Raw genomic sequence first — 16602 nt, forward strand, 5'->3', positions numbered from 1 at the left:
AGCAAATACAAAACTATCATGAGCTTAAGCTGAAACACTATTTATCAGGTATCATGTAAAATGTCATTTTTTCCCCCAAAACTATAAGTATTGTTATAGAGCATAGCTACGTGAGGGTAATCTCAAAGCCTTTCCACCATGCAATGCTTCTTCCCATAGCAGTCCTGAAAATATGGATAATTGTTTGAGACTTGAATTTCTGCAAAAAAAAAAAAAGTCATATATTATCTAGAGCTTCTGAAAAGCTAATGTGCCTTCTTCAGCCATATGCAATATGCACATGTCCTCTTTACTTCTTTTTCTTACCTGTTCCCTAATCATAAGTTTTCCAAGAACAATAATGAAGCACAGGGTGCAGTAATCTGTTAAGGTTTTCTTTTACTTGTCTTGTCAACATAATGAGAAGAAGACAGTACTGGTGACAAGGGTGGTTAAGCTCTGAAAAAGTTAACCAATGATTTGTGAAGAGCTCAATACATTGTCAAAAGCATCTAAGTATAGGGTGGAAACCACTGGGTTTGTCATCACAAGAAATAGTTTCTATTCCTGTTACAACCACCTTGGAACTGTGTGACTTTGTGCATGTTGCTTAATCTTTCTATGCTTCAGGTTTGTCATGTGCAAACACAGTAATGGGCCAATTCCAAATAGAATGAATAACAGTGCAAATGAATATTCACAGAGGTGTGCAGACCGCATACTGAGCTTTCTTCAGCCTCTGTTCATATCTATCCCAATAAAAGTGGATGATGAACCTATGCCATAGAGTTATTGTAGTCTCTGTTCTCTACAAAATTACCTTTACATTGGTGAGGTAAGACAAAGAGGTAAAAAAAGAAATCAAAATATAAAAGTCCCTCTGAAGCTGCCTTGCAAGGATGTGTATAATTTGGACAGACAGAAATAAATGATGGAAGCACATGATCAGGAAAGTAAATAAAAAACATATTTATATCAATAACATTTAATACATGTTTGAAAGACTATTAGCAGATCAAATCACTGGAAACTGATTGAGAAGTTTCTTGATTTTTTTGTTTAGAAAATAGTAGACATGTTAAAGGTGTGACAGGCCTAATTAAAATAAAAATTAGAGATTTTCTTTATGGTGATTTGTGTCTAAAAAGTAAAAAAATGTAAACCTAAATATGTCTACATACTCAAATAAAATAAATTAATAATATATCTATTAATATTTGAATAAAACCTATGCAATTTAGCCAGCCATTGAGATAAGTTTAAATATTTAACAGGTTGCCAAGGTAAGATACTCAAACTTGAATTAAGCTTTGACTTTTCATTAAAATGTTTTGTGCTATGTACAAAAAAAAAAAAAAAATGAAATACATCTGTATTTAAGACCAAAAACATCTTTGGTAAAGTTATAATGTATAAACTTATTTATAATGCCTATATATAATAATTTTGTCTTCTATAATTTAATACTTGTCATACATGTATTTTTTATGTGTGTACCATTTCCAAAGCTCATTTTTAAGGTATTGGATCTTCTTGCAACTTTATAAGGTCTGGCATCTAAATTTGTACTTGAGAAATGTCCCCAAAATATTAATGGGTCAATTGCTCATTATTTTGCTGTGTTTATCAAGAACAGAGGAAAATTTTTAGCTTCTTTTCTTTTAGATTTTTTTCAAAGAGTTTTTGAGTTACATTCATAAACACAAATGGAGTTTTCTTTCTAAAGAACGTCTTCCTCATAGATACAAGTGGTAGGTTTGGGATGAATACATCTGCATCCTGGAATCATTTTCTCATCAGTTTTCTCATTTAGTTATTATTTAAAAGATACATATTAATTATATTGAACTATTAATAGGTTGACACAAGTATTTTTTCAGTTTTAGAAATTCTCTAGCCCCCCCCCCAAAAATTGACAAATTTCATTGCTTTCAGGGTTAAAAATAAAGAGAATATGGATAAATTGTTAGCCATAGGTATTTTCATTGTGAATGAATCAGTTGAGATCGGATACTAGTAGAGAATTGAAGATTTCTAAAATGCAAACATATTTGTGAGCTCACAAGTTTAATTCTATCAGCCAGTGGTCATGAAACTAATGATCAGTGATAAAAATGAAAACTTTTAGCCAAAGAAGCAATAAGCTCTGCTTGAAATATGTAGAGAGAATAATTGGTGAATCTGTTTTTCTTTGCTCTGTACATAAGTTTTAATCTTCATATTTGTTCATTAGGTGTATAAAATGTATACATAACACTTAATCATATTTTTTGAGAGCAATACACTAGAGTTATGGGCAATAGATGACTGATATCAGTAGTGGGTTTAGGGCTGGGAGAACCAGGCACTTGTTGGAGAAGTAACATGGTTAACAGAAGTCAATGCATAGAAATTTGTGGGTACAGAGGAAGTGGAGAGAAGGCAATCCCTGAAGTCCAGATGAGGAGGGTCATGAATCCAGGAAGCCAGAGGTTGGGTTAAGGTGATAGGTTCCAAACCCAGACAGATAAGTTTGGGTGAGAACCCTATGAAATATCCCCAATCCAAAGATAAAGTTGGTCATTGTGGTATGAATAGTAAGAGAAGGACATTTCCTGTAGACCAGAGCTTCTCAACCTCTGCTCCGTCAACATCCGTAGCTGGATAATTCTTTGTTGTGGGGGACTGTCATATACACTGTAGGTTATGTTTAGCAGCATCTCTGGCCTCCACCCTTTCCCAGTGGAAACCAGAAATACCCCAAAATGTCCTCTGAAGAGCAAAATCACCCCTACTTGAGAACCATTGCAGTAAACAAATTGCAGGCTTCCCTAAAGGAAGGAGTGGGCTTGGCCATGATATCTCTCAAGTTTCCAACATCAGGATTCCTTGATACAGTTCCAAAACCATAAATTTGACATTGTTATTAGGAGGAAAATTAATATTCTTAAATTCTCTATTAGGACTTAAACGCTAATAAAAAATTGACTTCCGTATTCCAAATCAATGAAAACGACACACAGTAAATTCTACACACTAAAAAACCTTTTATGTTAAGAACAAAGCAATATTTGACTTGAATCATACAAATATTACTTGCTGTAGGCCATGTACTGGTGAATTATAACTGTAAATTATTTGCAACCAAAGTGTATGGCAATACCATAAAGCTGCCACACTAGACTTCCAAATGGTACATCTGGAAGGAAAAAGTCAAATGTGCTTTGCTCACAGCAAGATATAAAACTACTGGAAAAAATAGTTGTTGCTGGTTTCTTTCCTTTGAGTTTCCTACTTGCATTTTCATGACGGGTCTGGTTAGGGGCTAAGTTGTGTCCCCCCAAAAATATATATGTTGAGGTCCTAAATACCTCAGAATGTGACCATATTTGGAGATAGGATCTTTAAATAGATAATTAAGTGAAAATGAGGTCATTAGGGTGGGCCCTAATCTAATATGACTGATTTCCTTATAAGAAGAGGTAGTTAGGACACAGACAGAACGAAGACCTCATAAAGACACAGAGAGAACATGGTCATCTACAAGTCAACAAAAGAGACCTCAAAAGAAATCAACCCTGTTGACATCTAGATTCTGGATTTGTAGCCTCCAAAATTGTGGGAAAATAAATTTCAGTTGTTTGAGCCATCTAATATGTGGTACTTTGTTACAGCAGCCCTAACAAACTAATACAGGCATTTCTCCATCTTCCCCTGTGGTCATGCTGTAAGGTGTTTGACTTTCTGGTGACTACTTTCCTGCTCACTTGCAGGTGACTGGATGATTTTGAGATCTATGAGAAAGATATCAATTTGACTTATATCAGAAAATATTGCATGAAGACATTTACAGATATTAGACAAAAGAGAAGCATGGCAGCTTTGAAAAATGATGGGCAGCAGTTGAAATTAGGAATAAGACTTTCTCAATGCTTCAAATGCATTTTAGAAATTGAATCCATAGTTCTCTGAAGATGCTCTGAGGAAACTAACCTATTATCACTTGTGCAATGACAGATGCCATTCTCAATTTTAAAATATAGCTTCATTGCTTCCTAGCAGTATGCCTCATTTTTCTCAAGTATGCATTTTTTACTATATCTTAAATGTGGGGTTAATATAGTGCCCATTTTCTCAGAATTATCATGAAGATTAACCGATTTAACCCGCATATCTGGCTGATAGAAAGCAATCTGTAAATGTTAGCTATTACTCCTATCATTATATTAGGTAGTAGTTATGGATGTGTTATATTTTTAATATGATCTCTTCTAGTCTAACTTGTATTGTTTTTTCATACATTTGTCTCAGATTCCTAATTATGAAATTTAAAGACATGAGATTAAAATATCCCCAAATGCAGATATTTGGTTTAATATAAAAATAACCTTTTCCCTTTAAATGATTATCATTATTGCATTTGGAAAGGGTTAAGAAGACTAATTAGAAATACTCTGAAAAAGTCAGTCTAGGGAAAATATATGGCAAGTTAGAAAAAAATATATTCTAATTAAAGATGGTATGGTTATAAATTAACCGTAAATTCAAATCGTGGACAGATAGTATATATCATTTATATTAGCAGTCACATATTCCATTAGAAGTTACCTTTATTTCATATCTCATAATTACAATTTGCAAATGGCTGTTGCCTTAGCATTGCAGAAAGACTCAACAATTTTGGAGGATTTTGACATTTAGTTTAAAAATGTACTTATTATTATAAATATGCACTGGAAATAACTTCATGAATCTGCCATGATTCAAAGCATTGATATGAAACTGAGGATTTTATTATTATTTCACTCACTCAAGTAGTAAAATACATTTTGGATTTATTCAGAATAGCAATTTTCAAACAATAATTTATTTACATTGTTATTAATATACTCTAAACCACTAAAACTGTCCCATTTTTAAAAATTGTAGTATGACTTTGGTTTTGCATCATTGAAAATACCTGCTGATGGATAGATTTGTTATAATATCAATGAATCATACTTATGCAATTATTTTTTATCTTATGTTAGAGCGAAATTAAGTTTTCATCTTAGAAGACATGGAAAATGAAAATTATATTATCATTTGTAAACATCTCAACGGGTCCAAAATTTATAAAATCTAATAAAATATACTGTGATATTGACAAGGCATGAGAAGATTTGCATTGCACACCATGGCAAGTCACATTTTGTACATAAATGAACACATTCTCTTAATAATACTTAAAAATATAGAAATGCAGGCACAAATAGCTTTCTGTGGTTACATAGGGAATAAAGAGAGAGGATGAAACAAAGAGATTGAAACAAAAAATAAGCCATCAGATTATGTGGAGAAGAATTTACTAAATTCAACTCTTACCAGCAGCTACCTAGTAAATAATTATTCAGTGTTTTACAGTCTGTAAAACAGAGTGTTTGAAAAAAATGAAGAAAGGTGTAAAAAGGAAAAGAAGAAGGAAAAGGAAAAAAGAAGGAAAAGGAGAAAAGAAAAGACCACAATCACAATTCTCTCCTTTGTTACTTGGGAGTCTTTCTAAATTTACATTGTGTTTCTGTTAGGAAAATATTGTAGTTAAAGTTCCAAATTAAACACACTCAGCAGATTTATCTTGCAATTATAAAATTAGAGAGAAGGACTTCAAATTACCCAGAAGATCTTTGTCCACTTGAAACATTAGCACAGAGCTGAATATCTCCAGCAGTTGTCTGTAGCTGTTTTACTCTGATCTGTAGGCAGGGTGTCCTCTCTATTGTGTAACTCCAATAGACCGCTTATGAGGGTGAATGTGTACCAGCACCCTTCACTAACTCCTTCCCACCTGCCAGAGTCACCAGTTACGTGAAAAGCCACTTCGAATGGACATGGAAACCTCAAAAGAAAGCTCTCTGAAAGGCAGGTACCATCAATGCTCACAGTTGCTTGAAATTTCCTGAAGGCCATTCTTTCCAAAGCTGAGGAAAGTTCTTTGGTCACTGTGACTTTAATAGCAACATAAAAATAACAATAATTTAACAATATTAAATAAGCCTCTGCCTTCACAGACTGGAAGAAGGACAGTGGGGGGAAACATTCAAATTAACCAGATCCAACTAATGGCCCATTCAGTCGATGTAAATCCATTATTCAAGGTTCTTTAATAGCTAACAGGTTTTACCTACATTTTGAAATAAGTGTGAAATAAGGTGAATGACTACCTTCCTCTGATTGCCCTAGAAAGTGCTGCTATTTTTGTTGTAATCTGAGCCCAGAAAATTGTGGGGGGGAAGGGGGTGGGGATAGAGGTGGAATGCAGGAACAGTTTGAATTCCAGCTACAAACATAAATGGGCTCCTCACAATTTCCCGCAAAGGTGTTAACGTGGTAGATATAGGCACAAGCCTGGATACAGAGGAAGAGCCTTTAGAAGTCAGTTGGTCAAGTCTCTCACTTCTGATGGGAGGAACTGAGACTCAAGAGATAAACTGACTTCCTCAAGACAACAGAAGGACCTCGTGGGACAGAGAGATCTAGGAACTAGATTTCCTGTCACCACCTTGAGCTCTTAAAAACTATGATACAAGTTGCCAGGGGTGACTGGTACCTGGAGATCACATTTGTGACGATCTTTAAGGTGTGAAATGAAACTGAAATATAAGTGATGCCTTTACTCTTTAAATCCTCAATTCCAAAGAAAATAAATTGCTTAACTCACCTACGGGGAAAAATTCGCTCATTTTCTTTTTGTAGATTTTGAAGTCGACTTCTAAGAAGACACAGAAGATGATCCGATCCACCTAGAGGCAAACAATAAACACTCAAAGTGAAAGAAAATATGATGACTGCCTTCCCAGAACATGGTCTTGGAACAAAACCAAACAGAAAAGCCTCCTACAGGTTTTTGATGCTATACTGCTAACTACATGGCAGCGCTGAAGTTCAAGTGTGTGTGTACTCTTTATGTAAATAAACTCATGGTGGAAAGATGTTATATAAATCAAATAAGAAATAATAAATGACAATAAGCCACTTTGCAGCAAGCTATAAATAAGATCTGAGATTCCGACAGGATACCTAGACTTTATGTCTTATAAAAGAGCCACATGAGAGGTGTACAGCATAACAATAAAGTATGTCAGTAAACAAAGTTCTTTGTCATACCCTTGTTAGATAGATATATTTATAAATCCTAATGGTATCTGAATACAGCCTGGAAAACTTGCAGTTCAATTTGCATGAAGTCAGTTGCTCTTAGCTTAACATACTCAGAAATGTGACAGAAATAAAATATAATTAATTGACAGTAATATGAGGTAAATATAACTTTAATCCGGTAGGTATTATGGAATAAATAAATGCTACCTCAAAAGCAAAATATGTGTGCAGTCTCTTTTTTACTGTTTTGAGAGAGTTTCTGCGTGCAAAGAGTTGTTCCAAGATATTCAGAGAGTAGTACGGTAAGCAGAAAAGAGAGATGGAACACACATAACAGCTCACATATATCTGATATTAAATCGGTAACTCAGTTTTGTGTCTTGAAAATAAATACCCTTTACTTCTTTTGTTTTAACAATATACAGTAAGTTAAGTTAAAAATTAATCAAACTGCACCTGGTAATCGAATAGAACCATCAAGTGAGACATTTCTTATGGCAGTAGAGAACGGAAGTGGGACACTTATGTGGCAGGACGTGAAATAACTCAAATGGACATCATCCACCTAGCCCCTCAGGAGCAGCCTGTGGGGTACAGATTCACACTAGCCAAGTCCAAAGTTCCTAGTAAGAGAGAAGATCTACAAGGGTAGCAGCGGAGAGAGGAAGGGCTAGGACACAGGAATTATCAGGGTTCCCTGATAGAGATTCAGAGATGTGGCTCCCTGGTCTCTGAAAAGCCTACACCCACATCTAGATAAACTACCCTCTGAGCAGTCTTTGGATTTCTACATGTAGGCCCGGTAACTGCCAACAGGATGGATTATAAGAGAAAGCACCTGCCCTTCAGAAATGGAAGAACTGGGATGTAAATAACCATATTTTCTTTTCTCTGTATTCACTTGAGTTTCTGGTGTCCAGTCCTGTTTGCATATCATTAACATTTTTTTTCAAATGCAAAAACTGCCACTATCAATTCACTCTCCAGGTGAATTATAAATTTAGTTGAATAAATGACTAATTATCTGTGCAATACTGAATGATCATCTCCACTTTCCTTACGATGTGTTTATGCCCTGTGGCTAAAAATAAAAATCATAATGTTGAACAATAGAAAAGAGTTCCAAAGGGATATATACTCTCTGATACCATTTATGTAAATTTTTAAAGCACAAAGATACAACAGTGTAGGGATTCATCCATAAGCACTAATATACAGAGACACATAGGAATGTCACACATGAACTTCAGGATGATTATGATTTATGGAAAGAGAGGGAAGGTAAAGGAATGAATAGGTAAGGCTTTAACTGAATAGTTAATATTTTATTTATTGAGAAAGAAAATAGATTTAAAATGGTTATTAACTATGGAGGTGGGTACATGGTTATGATATCATTTTCTATATATTTTTGTATATTTTAAACATTTCATAAAGTTTCTACCACTAAAAATAAAACTTTGTGTTAGACATACTCTACTCTCCAGCTGCACTGAACCACTTGTATTTTCCAAACACCATAATTATTGTCAGTTCTGTAACCTATGATGGTCGACATTTTTTCCAGGTTTCAAATGGTCGGATTAGTTCTAAAGCCACCTAATTGAAATCAAAATTAAAACAAGAAACTTTGGCTCAAAGCAGATCTAAGAAGACAAGTCTGGACAGTCTCATTTTAACTCTTTTTCCCTATTTTTATGGCCACTTAGGATAAATTAGGAAATTTTTAAAAACTCTCATATGGTGTGTGAGTGTGTTTGTGTTGGGGAGGGTATAGTGGTCATGCTGCTTACTGCTATTAAGTGCACTTTTAAACACCACACAGACTAAATAAACATTTCTTAAATATTGCAAAGAATTATAATCCACCTTTTAGTATTTTAGACTTTGTTACCATGGAAATAATATGGGTCCCAAATTCAGCAACCTGATTTATTTTCTCAGAGAGAAGCTGGACGATGAGAGGAAAGTACTTTTATTCTAAACTAATTAGGTGGCCTAGTTCCCTGCCCTTGCCCTCAGGCATAACACTGAAAATATCTTGGAAGCAAGAGGAAACCAAGAATTAACTTCATTTGCCAAGTACTTGTTATGTATGCATATGTGCGTGTATTTATATCAGTGTGAATAAACATATTCTCTGTTGGACAGACCTCATTTTGTTGACAAGCTCTGTGTTTACAAACTCATCATGGGTTTTGATCACCATTTACAAAGCAGTAGATTGCATTTTCCAAGATGGCTTGCAACGAGATACCCTGTCCTCAGGCTCCTCTTAAAATGTAATGCTAATAATACTTTCATTGAGAGGTGGGAATCTTTATTTCCTCCTCTTGAATCTAGGAGTGCCTATAACTCTGGCAAAATGATATGTGACCCCTGAGTCCACATCATAAAAGGTGATGTGATTTCTGCCTGGTCCTCTTGGAAGGCTCACTCTCATGCCCAATCATCATGCCTTAAGTAAGCAGAGAGACACATGGAGAATCCACATGTATTTCTAGCCAGTAGTCCTAGCTGCAAGTTGATTTAACTCCAGACTTTTGAGCTACCCCAAGCAATGCCACATGGAACAGAGATGAGTCATTGCTGCTGAACTGTGCCCAAACTGCAGATTTGTGAGCAAAACATAGAAATACATTCTTAGAAATCTGACATTTTTCTAGCTTCTTCCTATTGCCATTTTTTGGATTCTTGCTGTTTCAGCTATATGACACTGGACTCGTGTTGAAAAGCTCAGACTGAATGCATCAAGTAGAAGTCATGTGGGGTGACAAGAAGAATATAGAAAGTCTACTTGCTACACAACTGAAAGACAGGGAATCTGACTTGTGCAATGGAGGAAGAGCCTGAGTGATCCATTCTACCCCCAGATAAATTTCATAAAAATATCCAAGAATGCCTAAATATTGAGTCTCAGGAGAACGGTTTCAATGTTTCCTTTATGTTAAGCAATGGAACAATTTTGTAAAATGGTTGCTCTTGAGAGACAATGTTTATTCATTTATTCATTAGATATTAACTGAGCACTTTCAATTTGTCGGATTACTCCATGTTCCATTCTCTCACAAGGAAACTTGAATCTAGAATTGAGTTATTATTTTCCCAAGGCCAAACAATTAATTAGTGGCAAAATCTCAGGCATCTTCACTTCATATCCAGCATACTTTCTGTGATATCACCCAGATGGACACACATGGGATTGAGTTTATATACCTGTCATTAGCTCTGTGACATTGGATAAGTCATTATCTCTCTGGACCCCAGGTTTCATGTCTTTATAAAGAAAAGATTAAATTATACCCCCTTTCTACTTTTTTAAAATTCAGTTATAGTCTATTTCTATGGTAGTTGTACTATGTCAACTTAGTTAAGCTGGAATTACATTTCTCTGAATGGTTCTGGGTTAGGCTTGGTCACAGAGAAATTTCCATGAGCTTTGGAGGGCAGAAGTGCAGCTGCAGCCATTGTGCTAAGCAGGTGGGTGTAGGGCATCGGGATCGGGGCAGGTGATACACATATTGCTCATCAGTTGGCTCACAGCTTCTCCACCTCCTGCTGTTTCTCCTGCCTCAGATTCTCTGAATCCTGGGCTGAGCAGAGGTGTAGCTCTACTGCAAGGGTACCAACTTCTTCTTCAGGGCATTGCAGTTTTGGGATTCCAGCAATGAGAGACAGATGAATACAGCAGTTTGTCTCTGTGGGTTCCAGTTTGCCCTCATGGCTTCCACTTTGTCCTTTCTTGCTCTCTTCCATTTTGCATCCAGCTTTCTTGATGTGCCCCTTTATTACCTGCCCTGCTGACATACTCCAGGCCTGGTCAGATGCTGAGGCAAAGGCTTTCCATAGACTTCTTTACCAGCTCCCTCTCATGGGTCCTGGTTAGGGACTTTTCTCTGCTCAGCCAACCATCCCCTTGGGATATTTATTTCCTCAGTTTTCCCTAAAATTGTATAAAATCTAATCCCTATAACAAATCTTTTATTCTACATCACTCACAATGTTCTGCTTTCCTGATTAAACCCAGACTAATATAATCTTTAATATCATATCATTGAATATCATGTAGAGGAACACAGTGAAGGGCAAAAAATAATAACAGTCTTCCTTTTTTGGAAGTGTATAACCTGTCAGGATATGGAAATTTCAATTACTTCCTTCAAGATGAACTTTTTTTGGTCCTAGCCCAAATTCTTGTTGAACTCCCTAAAGTGTACATCCATTCTTTTGTAGTTAGAGCAACATTGTATACTTAAAATGATTCACTTTTTTTTTTTTTTATGAACAAGTTGTCAGTAAACTTAGATAAGTCCTCAGGCTAAAATGTAATTGCAATTAATGCAAAAGGCAACACAAAGAAATAACAACTGTAGTCCTCATTATACCTTAAACTGGAATCTTATGAAGAATTGAGTGGTGCTCATCTTTATCTCTAGTGCATGGTGTATGTCCTGACTCATAATATGAGCTCTGTAAATATTTGCAGAGTATATGTTTAGGCAAACAAACTTGGCTAAAATGTAAGTATATGGCAGATATTTTCAAAGGGTGTTTAGTTCTAGAACCAAACTTCTTTAGGAGGTAGAATTTTTGTTGTGTTTTCCAGAATATCTGAAAACTGAATTATAGAGGAGCCTGGGTGCTTTTGAAATGTATAAAAGAGCTATATAAAGGGCATGAGTCATTTATTCTTACCACCTGTCAGTTTATCCAATGATACTATGCTGAGTACAATGGCTTTCGAGCCCAGTCCTGATATTTTTATATAGGGTGCTTATTAGTTTCACAATAGAAACAATGATACCACCTGTAAACTAAAATGTGTTAAAAGTTTTAAAAGCTTTTTTTAAATAAAAAAATATTAAGTATTGGCAAGGATGTGAATTATCAAAAACTTTCATATTCTGCTTTTAGAAGTAAAAATTGGTGCAACCACTTTGGAAAATTATATGGCAGTGTCTACTAAATTAGTTGAATTTGCACATAATCTAGGACCCAGCAATTTTACTCCTAGATAGAGACATGTACTGTGTACCTACGATCACAAAAAGATACATACCACAATGTCCGTAGTACTATTGTAACATCTCCAAATTGGAAGCTAATTAAATGCCTAAAATAATAGGCTAGGTAAATAAATCATCATCTATTGGTACAAGAATCAAGAAAAAAGTACATACTGGATTTCTAAAAAGTTCAAACATTAGAGAAATAGGCAAAATCACCTAGGTGTCAGAAGTTAGTATAGCAATTACTCTGGGGTGAATTGGTGAAAAGGGAACAAAGGGGATGCCAGGGATGCTGTTTTTTTTGATCTAAGTGCTGGCTCCACGAATGTGTTCAGTTTGTAAAAAATGATCAAGCAGTGACTTAGGATCTGTGTTCTTTTCTGTATGTTAAACTTCAATAAAAATTCGTTTTAGGTTGAAAATCTTCTGTCGCAGTTGTCTTGGTCAACAACAAAAATCTATTTTCATTGACTTATAGGTCAAAAAAGTTCTTTAAAAGCTGACCTTCTAAAGTCAATCTCTCCATATATTTCACTGATGCCAACTGTAGCTTATCCATCAAAGCATAAAGGGGTAAAGATATATTTCCTTCACCAATATATCCATTAATCCACAGTTGGGAGGTTTATGCCCCATAAATATGATGATATTAGTTCTATTAACCTTAGTATCATATTCACTGCCCCTGAAGAGAGTTACACAATGAAGTAGGTTTGGAATATTTGCGGCCATCCTGCATTTTTTTTCACAGGCAATTAACATAACCAAGATTATTCTGTGTTCGGTGACACCGGGAGAATGAATGAATTCTGATAAACGTAATTTGCTTCTCTAATAACAAACAAAAACATTCAGAGATTTGGTGTGCATGCAAATACCGCTTTAACTAGGATGGATGGAGAGCCAGCCTGTTGGGCAACAGGGTGAAGTCACAGCCTTCCTGAAAGATGAACCAACAGCTTCACCAATGCACGCTTGGATATTGAGTTATTTTCATAAAACTGGTTGCTGCTAATAAATTAATTAAATTTCAGGGTTTAAGTATCAAAGTTGTAGAAATATAGGTTTTGTGAGAGGTGGAAAACCAGCACCATTGGAGTTTGCTTGGTGCCATGAGTAAATGGAGGTTAAATAGAGTAACAGAGAAAAGGTCACTAGTGATGGACTAAAGAACAAAAACAAAAAGCTGGGATGCCTGGCCACGAGTCCCTCCTCTGCCATAAAATGGAGCAAAGGAGAGAAACCTGCCCTTCTCCCACTGCATTAGTTCTCTGTTGCTGCACAACAAATTTACTGTCTTAAAAAGAACAAAGTTTTATTATCTCATAGTTTCCATAGGCGAAAAGTTAGGGACTAATGGAATTGAGCCCCTCTGCTCAGGATCTTCAAAGCTGCAGTCAAGGTGTTAGCAGCACTGCAGTTCTCACCTGGGCTTGGGGTCTTCTAAGCTCATTTAGGTTGTTGGCAATTTCTAGTTGTAGAAACAAGGTCCCCATTTTCTTTCTAACTGTCAACCAGAGACAGCTTTTAGCTTCTAGAGGCCACTTGTAATTCCTTGCCAGGGGGCTCTGAAAGGTAGCTCAGGACATGGATGCTTTCTTTTTTTCCAGGCCAGCAAGAGTGTATCTCTATGACTTTCACCATCTCTAACCTGTAGACTCCTTTTAAGAGCCCACCTAATTAGGTCAGCCCACCAGGACACTCTCTCTTTTAGTCAACTCAACTGATTAAATACCTTAATTACATCAATAAAAATCTCTTTTGCCCAACAGTTTAAGTGACTATCACCCCACCATATTCACAGGTGCCACTCTACTCAAGGGGAGAAAATAGACAAGGTATATACACAAAGGGGCGGGCGTCTGGGAGCATCTTAGACTCTTGCCTCCCATATCCAGTCATCTCCATGTAACCAGCCATCTAATCCAATCTGGACTTGACCACGTACCAGCTCTGTAACCTTGAGCAGGTCGCTTAAATTTTCTAAGCCTCAGTCTCCTCACCTTTAAAATGGAGACACTGACTTTGTAGGCTTTGGTAAATTTGTTTTCTATGGCTGTGTGACAAACTACCACAATTTTGTGGTTTAAAGCAACATTATTTATTAGCTCACAGTTGGTAGGTGACAGGTCTGGCATGGTGTAACTGGGTTCTCTGTTCAGGGTATTATAAGGGTGAAATCAAGGTGTCAGGTGGACTAAATTCTTGTCTAGATGCTGTGGAGAGAAACTGACCGCTAAGCTCATTCTTGTTGGCAGAATTTAATTCCTTGAAGTTGTAGGACTAAGGTCCCCATTTCCTTGTTGGCTGTAGCTAGGAGTCACTGTTAGCTCTTAGAGGCCACTTGCAAGACTTGCCAAATATCCACCTTCACCTTGAAGCCAGCAAACACATTTCAAATCCTTCTCAATTTTGAATCTCTGACTACTTCCACATCTGACCTCTAGGTCCAGATTTAAAGGACTCCTGTGATTAAGTCAGGCCCGCCTGGATAGTCTCTCTTATGTTAAGTTTAGCCGATTTGGGACCTTAATTACATCTGCAAAATCCTCTCACAGCAGTACCGCAGTACCTAAGTTATTGTTTGAAGAAATTGTAGAGGATATGCATCTCCCCTGCCTGGCTGTAATGACCACATGAAACATTCTATGTAAAGTGCTTGAAAAAGGATCTGACATACAGTAAATGCTCCATAAATATTGGTTGTTTAGTTTATAAGTTATTATTCATAAGGTACCCGAAGTACCTAGTATAGTGCTGGCATATAGATATAATTACTGTTCACTTGGTGAGTCCTTCATTTCTACCCTGGTCTTTTAAAACAGGTCAAAGAAAAATATGAGCCAGATAGAGAACACTGGAAGCACTTTTTCTGACTGGTATGCTGAGTGGCTATTTTATTGCCGTTTCAACATCGCTAAGGAATTCTATCGTAAAAAAGACATTTACAAAAATGGCCCATGTTACATATAAAGCAGCTTTCTTTTTCTGCTTGTTTGTTTGTTTGTTTGTTTGTTTGTTTTTTTGTCTGACCATATCAGTCAATGAAAGAAAGGAGAAAAAGGTAAACTAACAGTTGGGCTGCAACAATGAAAAAGATTTCACAAGATCTTACAGGAGTCTTTTTCTCTGATATTTTAATGTCCCTGTCAAATGTCACTAAACATCATTCTTCTGGTTCTTAAGTATGTTCAGATTTGTGCACTCCACCACAGAAGTTAATATTTCATTCTCTAGATTACAGAATAGGAAATTTTTTCTCTCCACATTCTCAGAGACGTTTGGATGAGTTGGAGATCATTTGTAATCCGTAAACACTAAAAGGGCATTTCTGCATCGTGAAATTGCTTCTGTATGCATAAAAAAGGATCTTTTATTTTGGGGGGCTTTTTGCAAACTCAGTTCGCCTGTCATTACTCCATGGAAGCACAATTCAGAGTCTTCTTGTTTTGTTTTGATAAATTGTTCTTTTTGACTTTTCTTCAACTCTATAAGAAAAAAAATAGTCATGTCTCTGAAGAACCAAGAGTTATTTTGATTTGATCTAGAGACTCATTCGTACAAGTTAATTCCCAAGCCTGTTTCATAACGATCAAAGTATACAACCTCACAAATGACACATCCATCGAGGTCCCTGAAGTTGTTCCAAATGTCTAGCAAGAAGAGACGCAGGCACACACAAAGACTTGAGATCTGCAGTTCTAAATGCTAGCATGGCAACCATAACCTGCCATGCCCTTGTAACCAAAGAAATGATCTTGGGAAAAACTGAGAAAAATGCCAGTCAAAGGTAAAGAACAGAATCCCTTGTCACAATTGGAGAGGTTGTGGTGGTATGCTACTCATACCTGCCCCCGCCCTTTAAGACTAGGGCCGTCCTTCTTCCCGTTGCCGAAGGTGCCAATGGCTGACAGTTCTGAAGAGATCCTCTCAGAGGACTGTCCTTTGCTGAAAAGAGCACCTCACCCATGCTGACCCTCTCCCTCTTCCTAAAGTCAGCCTGCATCCAGTCATCTTTAGTCCATCAGTAGTTACCTCATCTCCATTACTCTATTTAAACTTGATTGACTCATGGCACCAAGCAAACTCCAATGGTGCTGGTTTTCCACCTCTCACAAAACGTACAACATTGATATTTAAACCCTGAAATTTAATTAATTTTTTAGCGGCAACCAGTTTTATGAAAATAACCCAATATCCAAGCGTGCATTGGTGAGGCTGTTGGTTCATCTTTCAGGAAGGCTGCGACTTTACCCTGTTGCCCATCAGCCTTTTTTTTACACAGGCTGGCCCTCCATCCATCCTACTTAAAGCAGTATTTGCATGCACACCAAATCTCTGAATGTTTTTATTTGTCATTAAGAAGCAAATTACATTTATCAGAATTCATTCTCCTAGTGTTGCTGAACACAGAATAATCTTGGCTACGTTAATTGCCCTAGGACTGGTAGCTGTGAAAAAAATGCAGGATGGCTGCAAATATTCCAAACCTACTTTG

At 36.4% G+C, this 16602-nt stretch overlaps 1 protein-coding gene across 1 annotated transcript in view; it reads right to left on the reverse strand.

The window, feature by feature from the left end:
• Positions 1-10851, reverse strand: part of LOC102880801 (O-acetyl-ADP-ribose deacetylase MACROD2) — a 178071-nt gene extending 167220 nt beyond the window's left edge. Inside the window, 2 exon segments of the mRNA XM_025039707.1 lie at positions 6656-6737; positions 10648-10851. Of these exon segments, the coding sequence (XP_024895475.1) occupies positions 6656-6737; positions 10648-10851 (286 nt within the window).
• Positions 10852-16602: the final 5751 nt, after the last annotated feature.

Source organism: Pteropus alecto, unplaced genomic scaffold (genome assembly GCF_000325575.1).
Source record: "Pteropus alecto unplaced genomic scaffold, ASM32557v1 scaffold45, whole genome shotgun sequence".
NCBI lineage: Eukaryota > Metazoa > Chordata > Mammalia > Chiroptera > Pteropodidae > Pteropus > Pteropus alecto.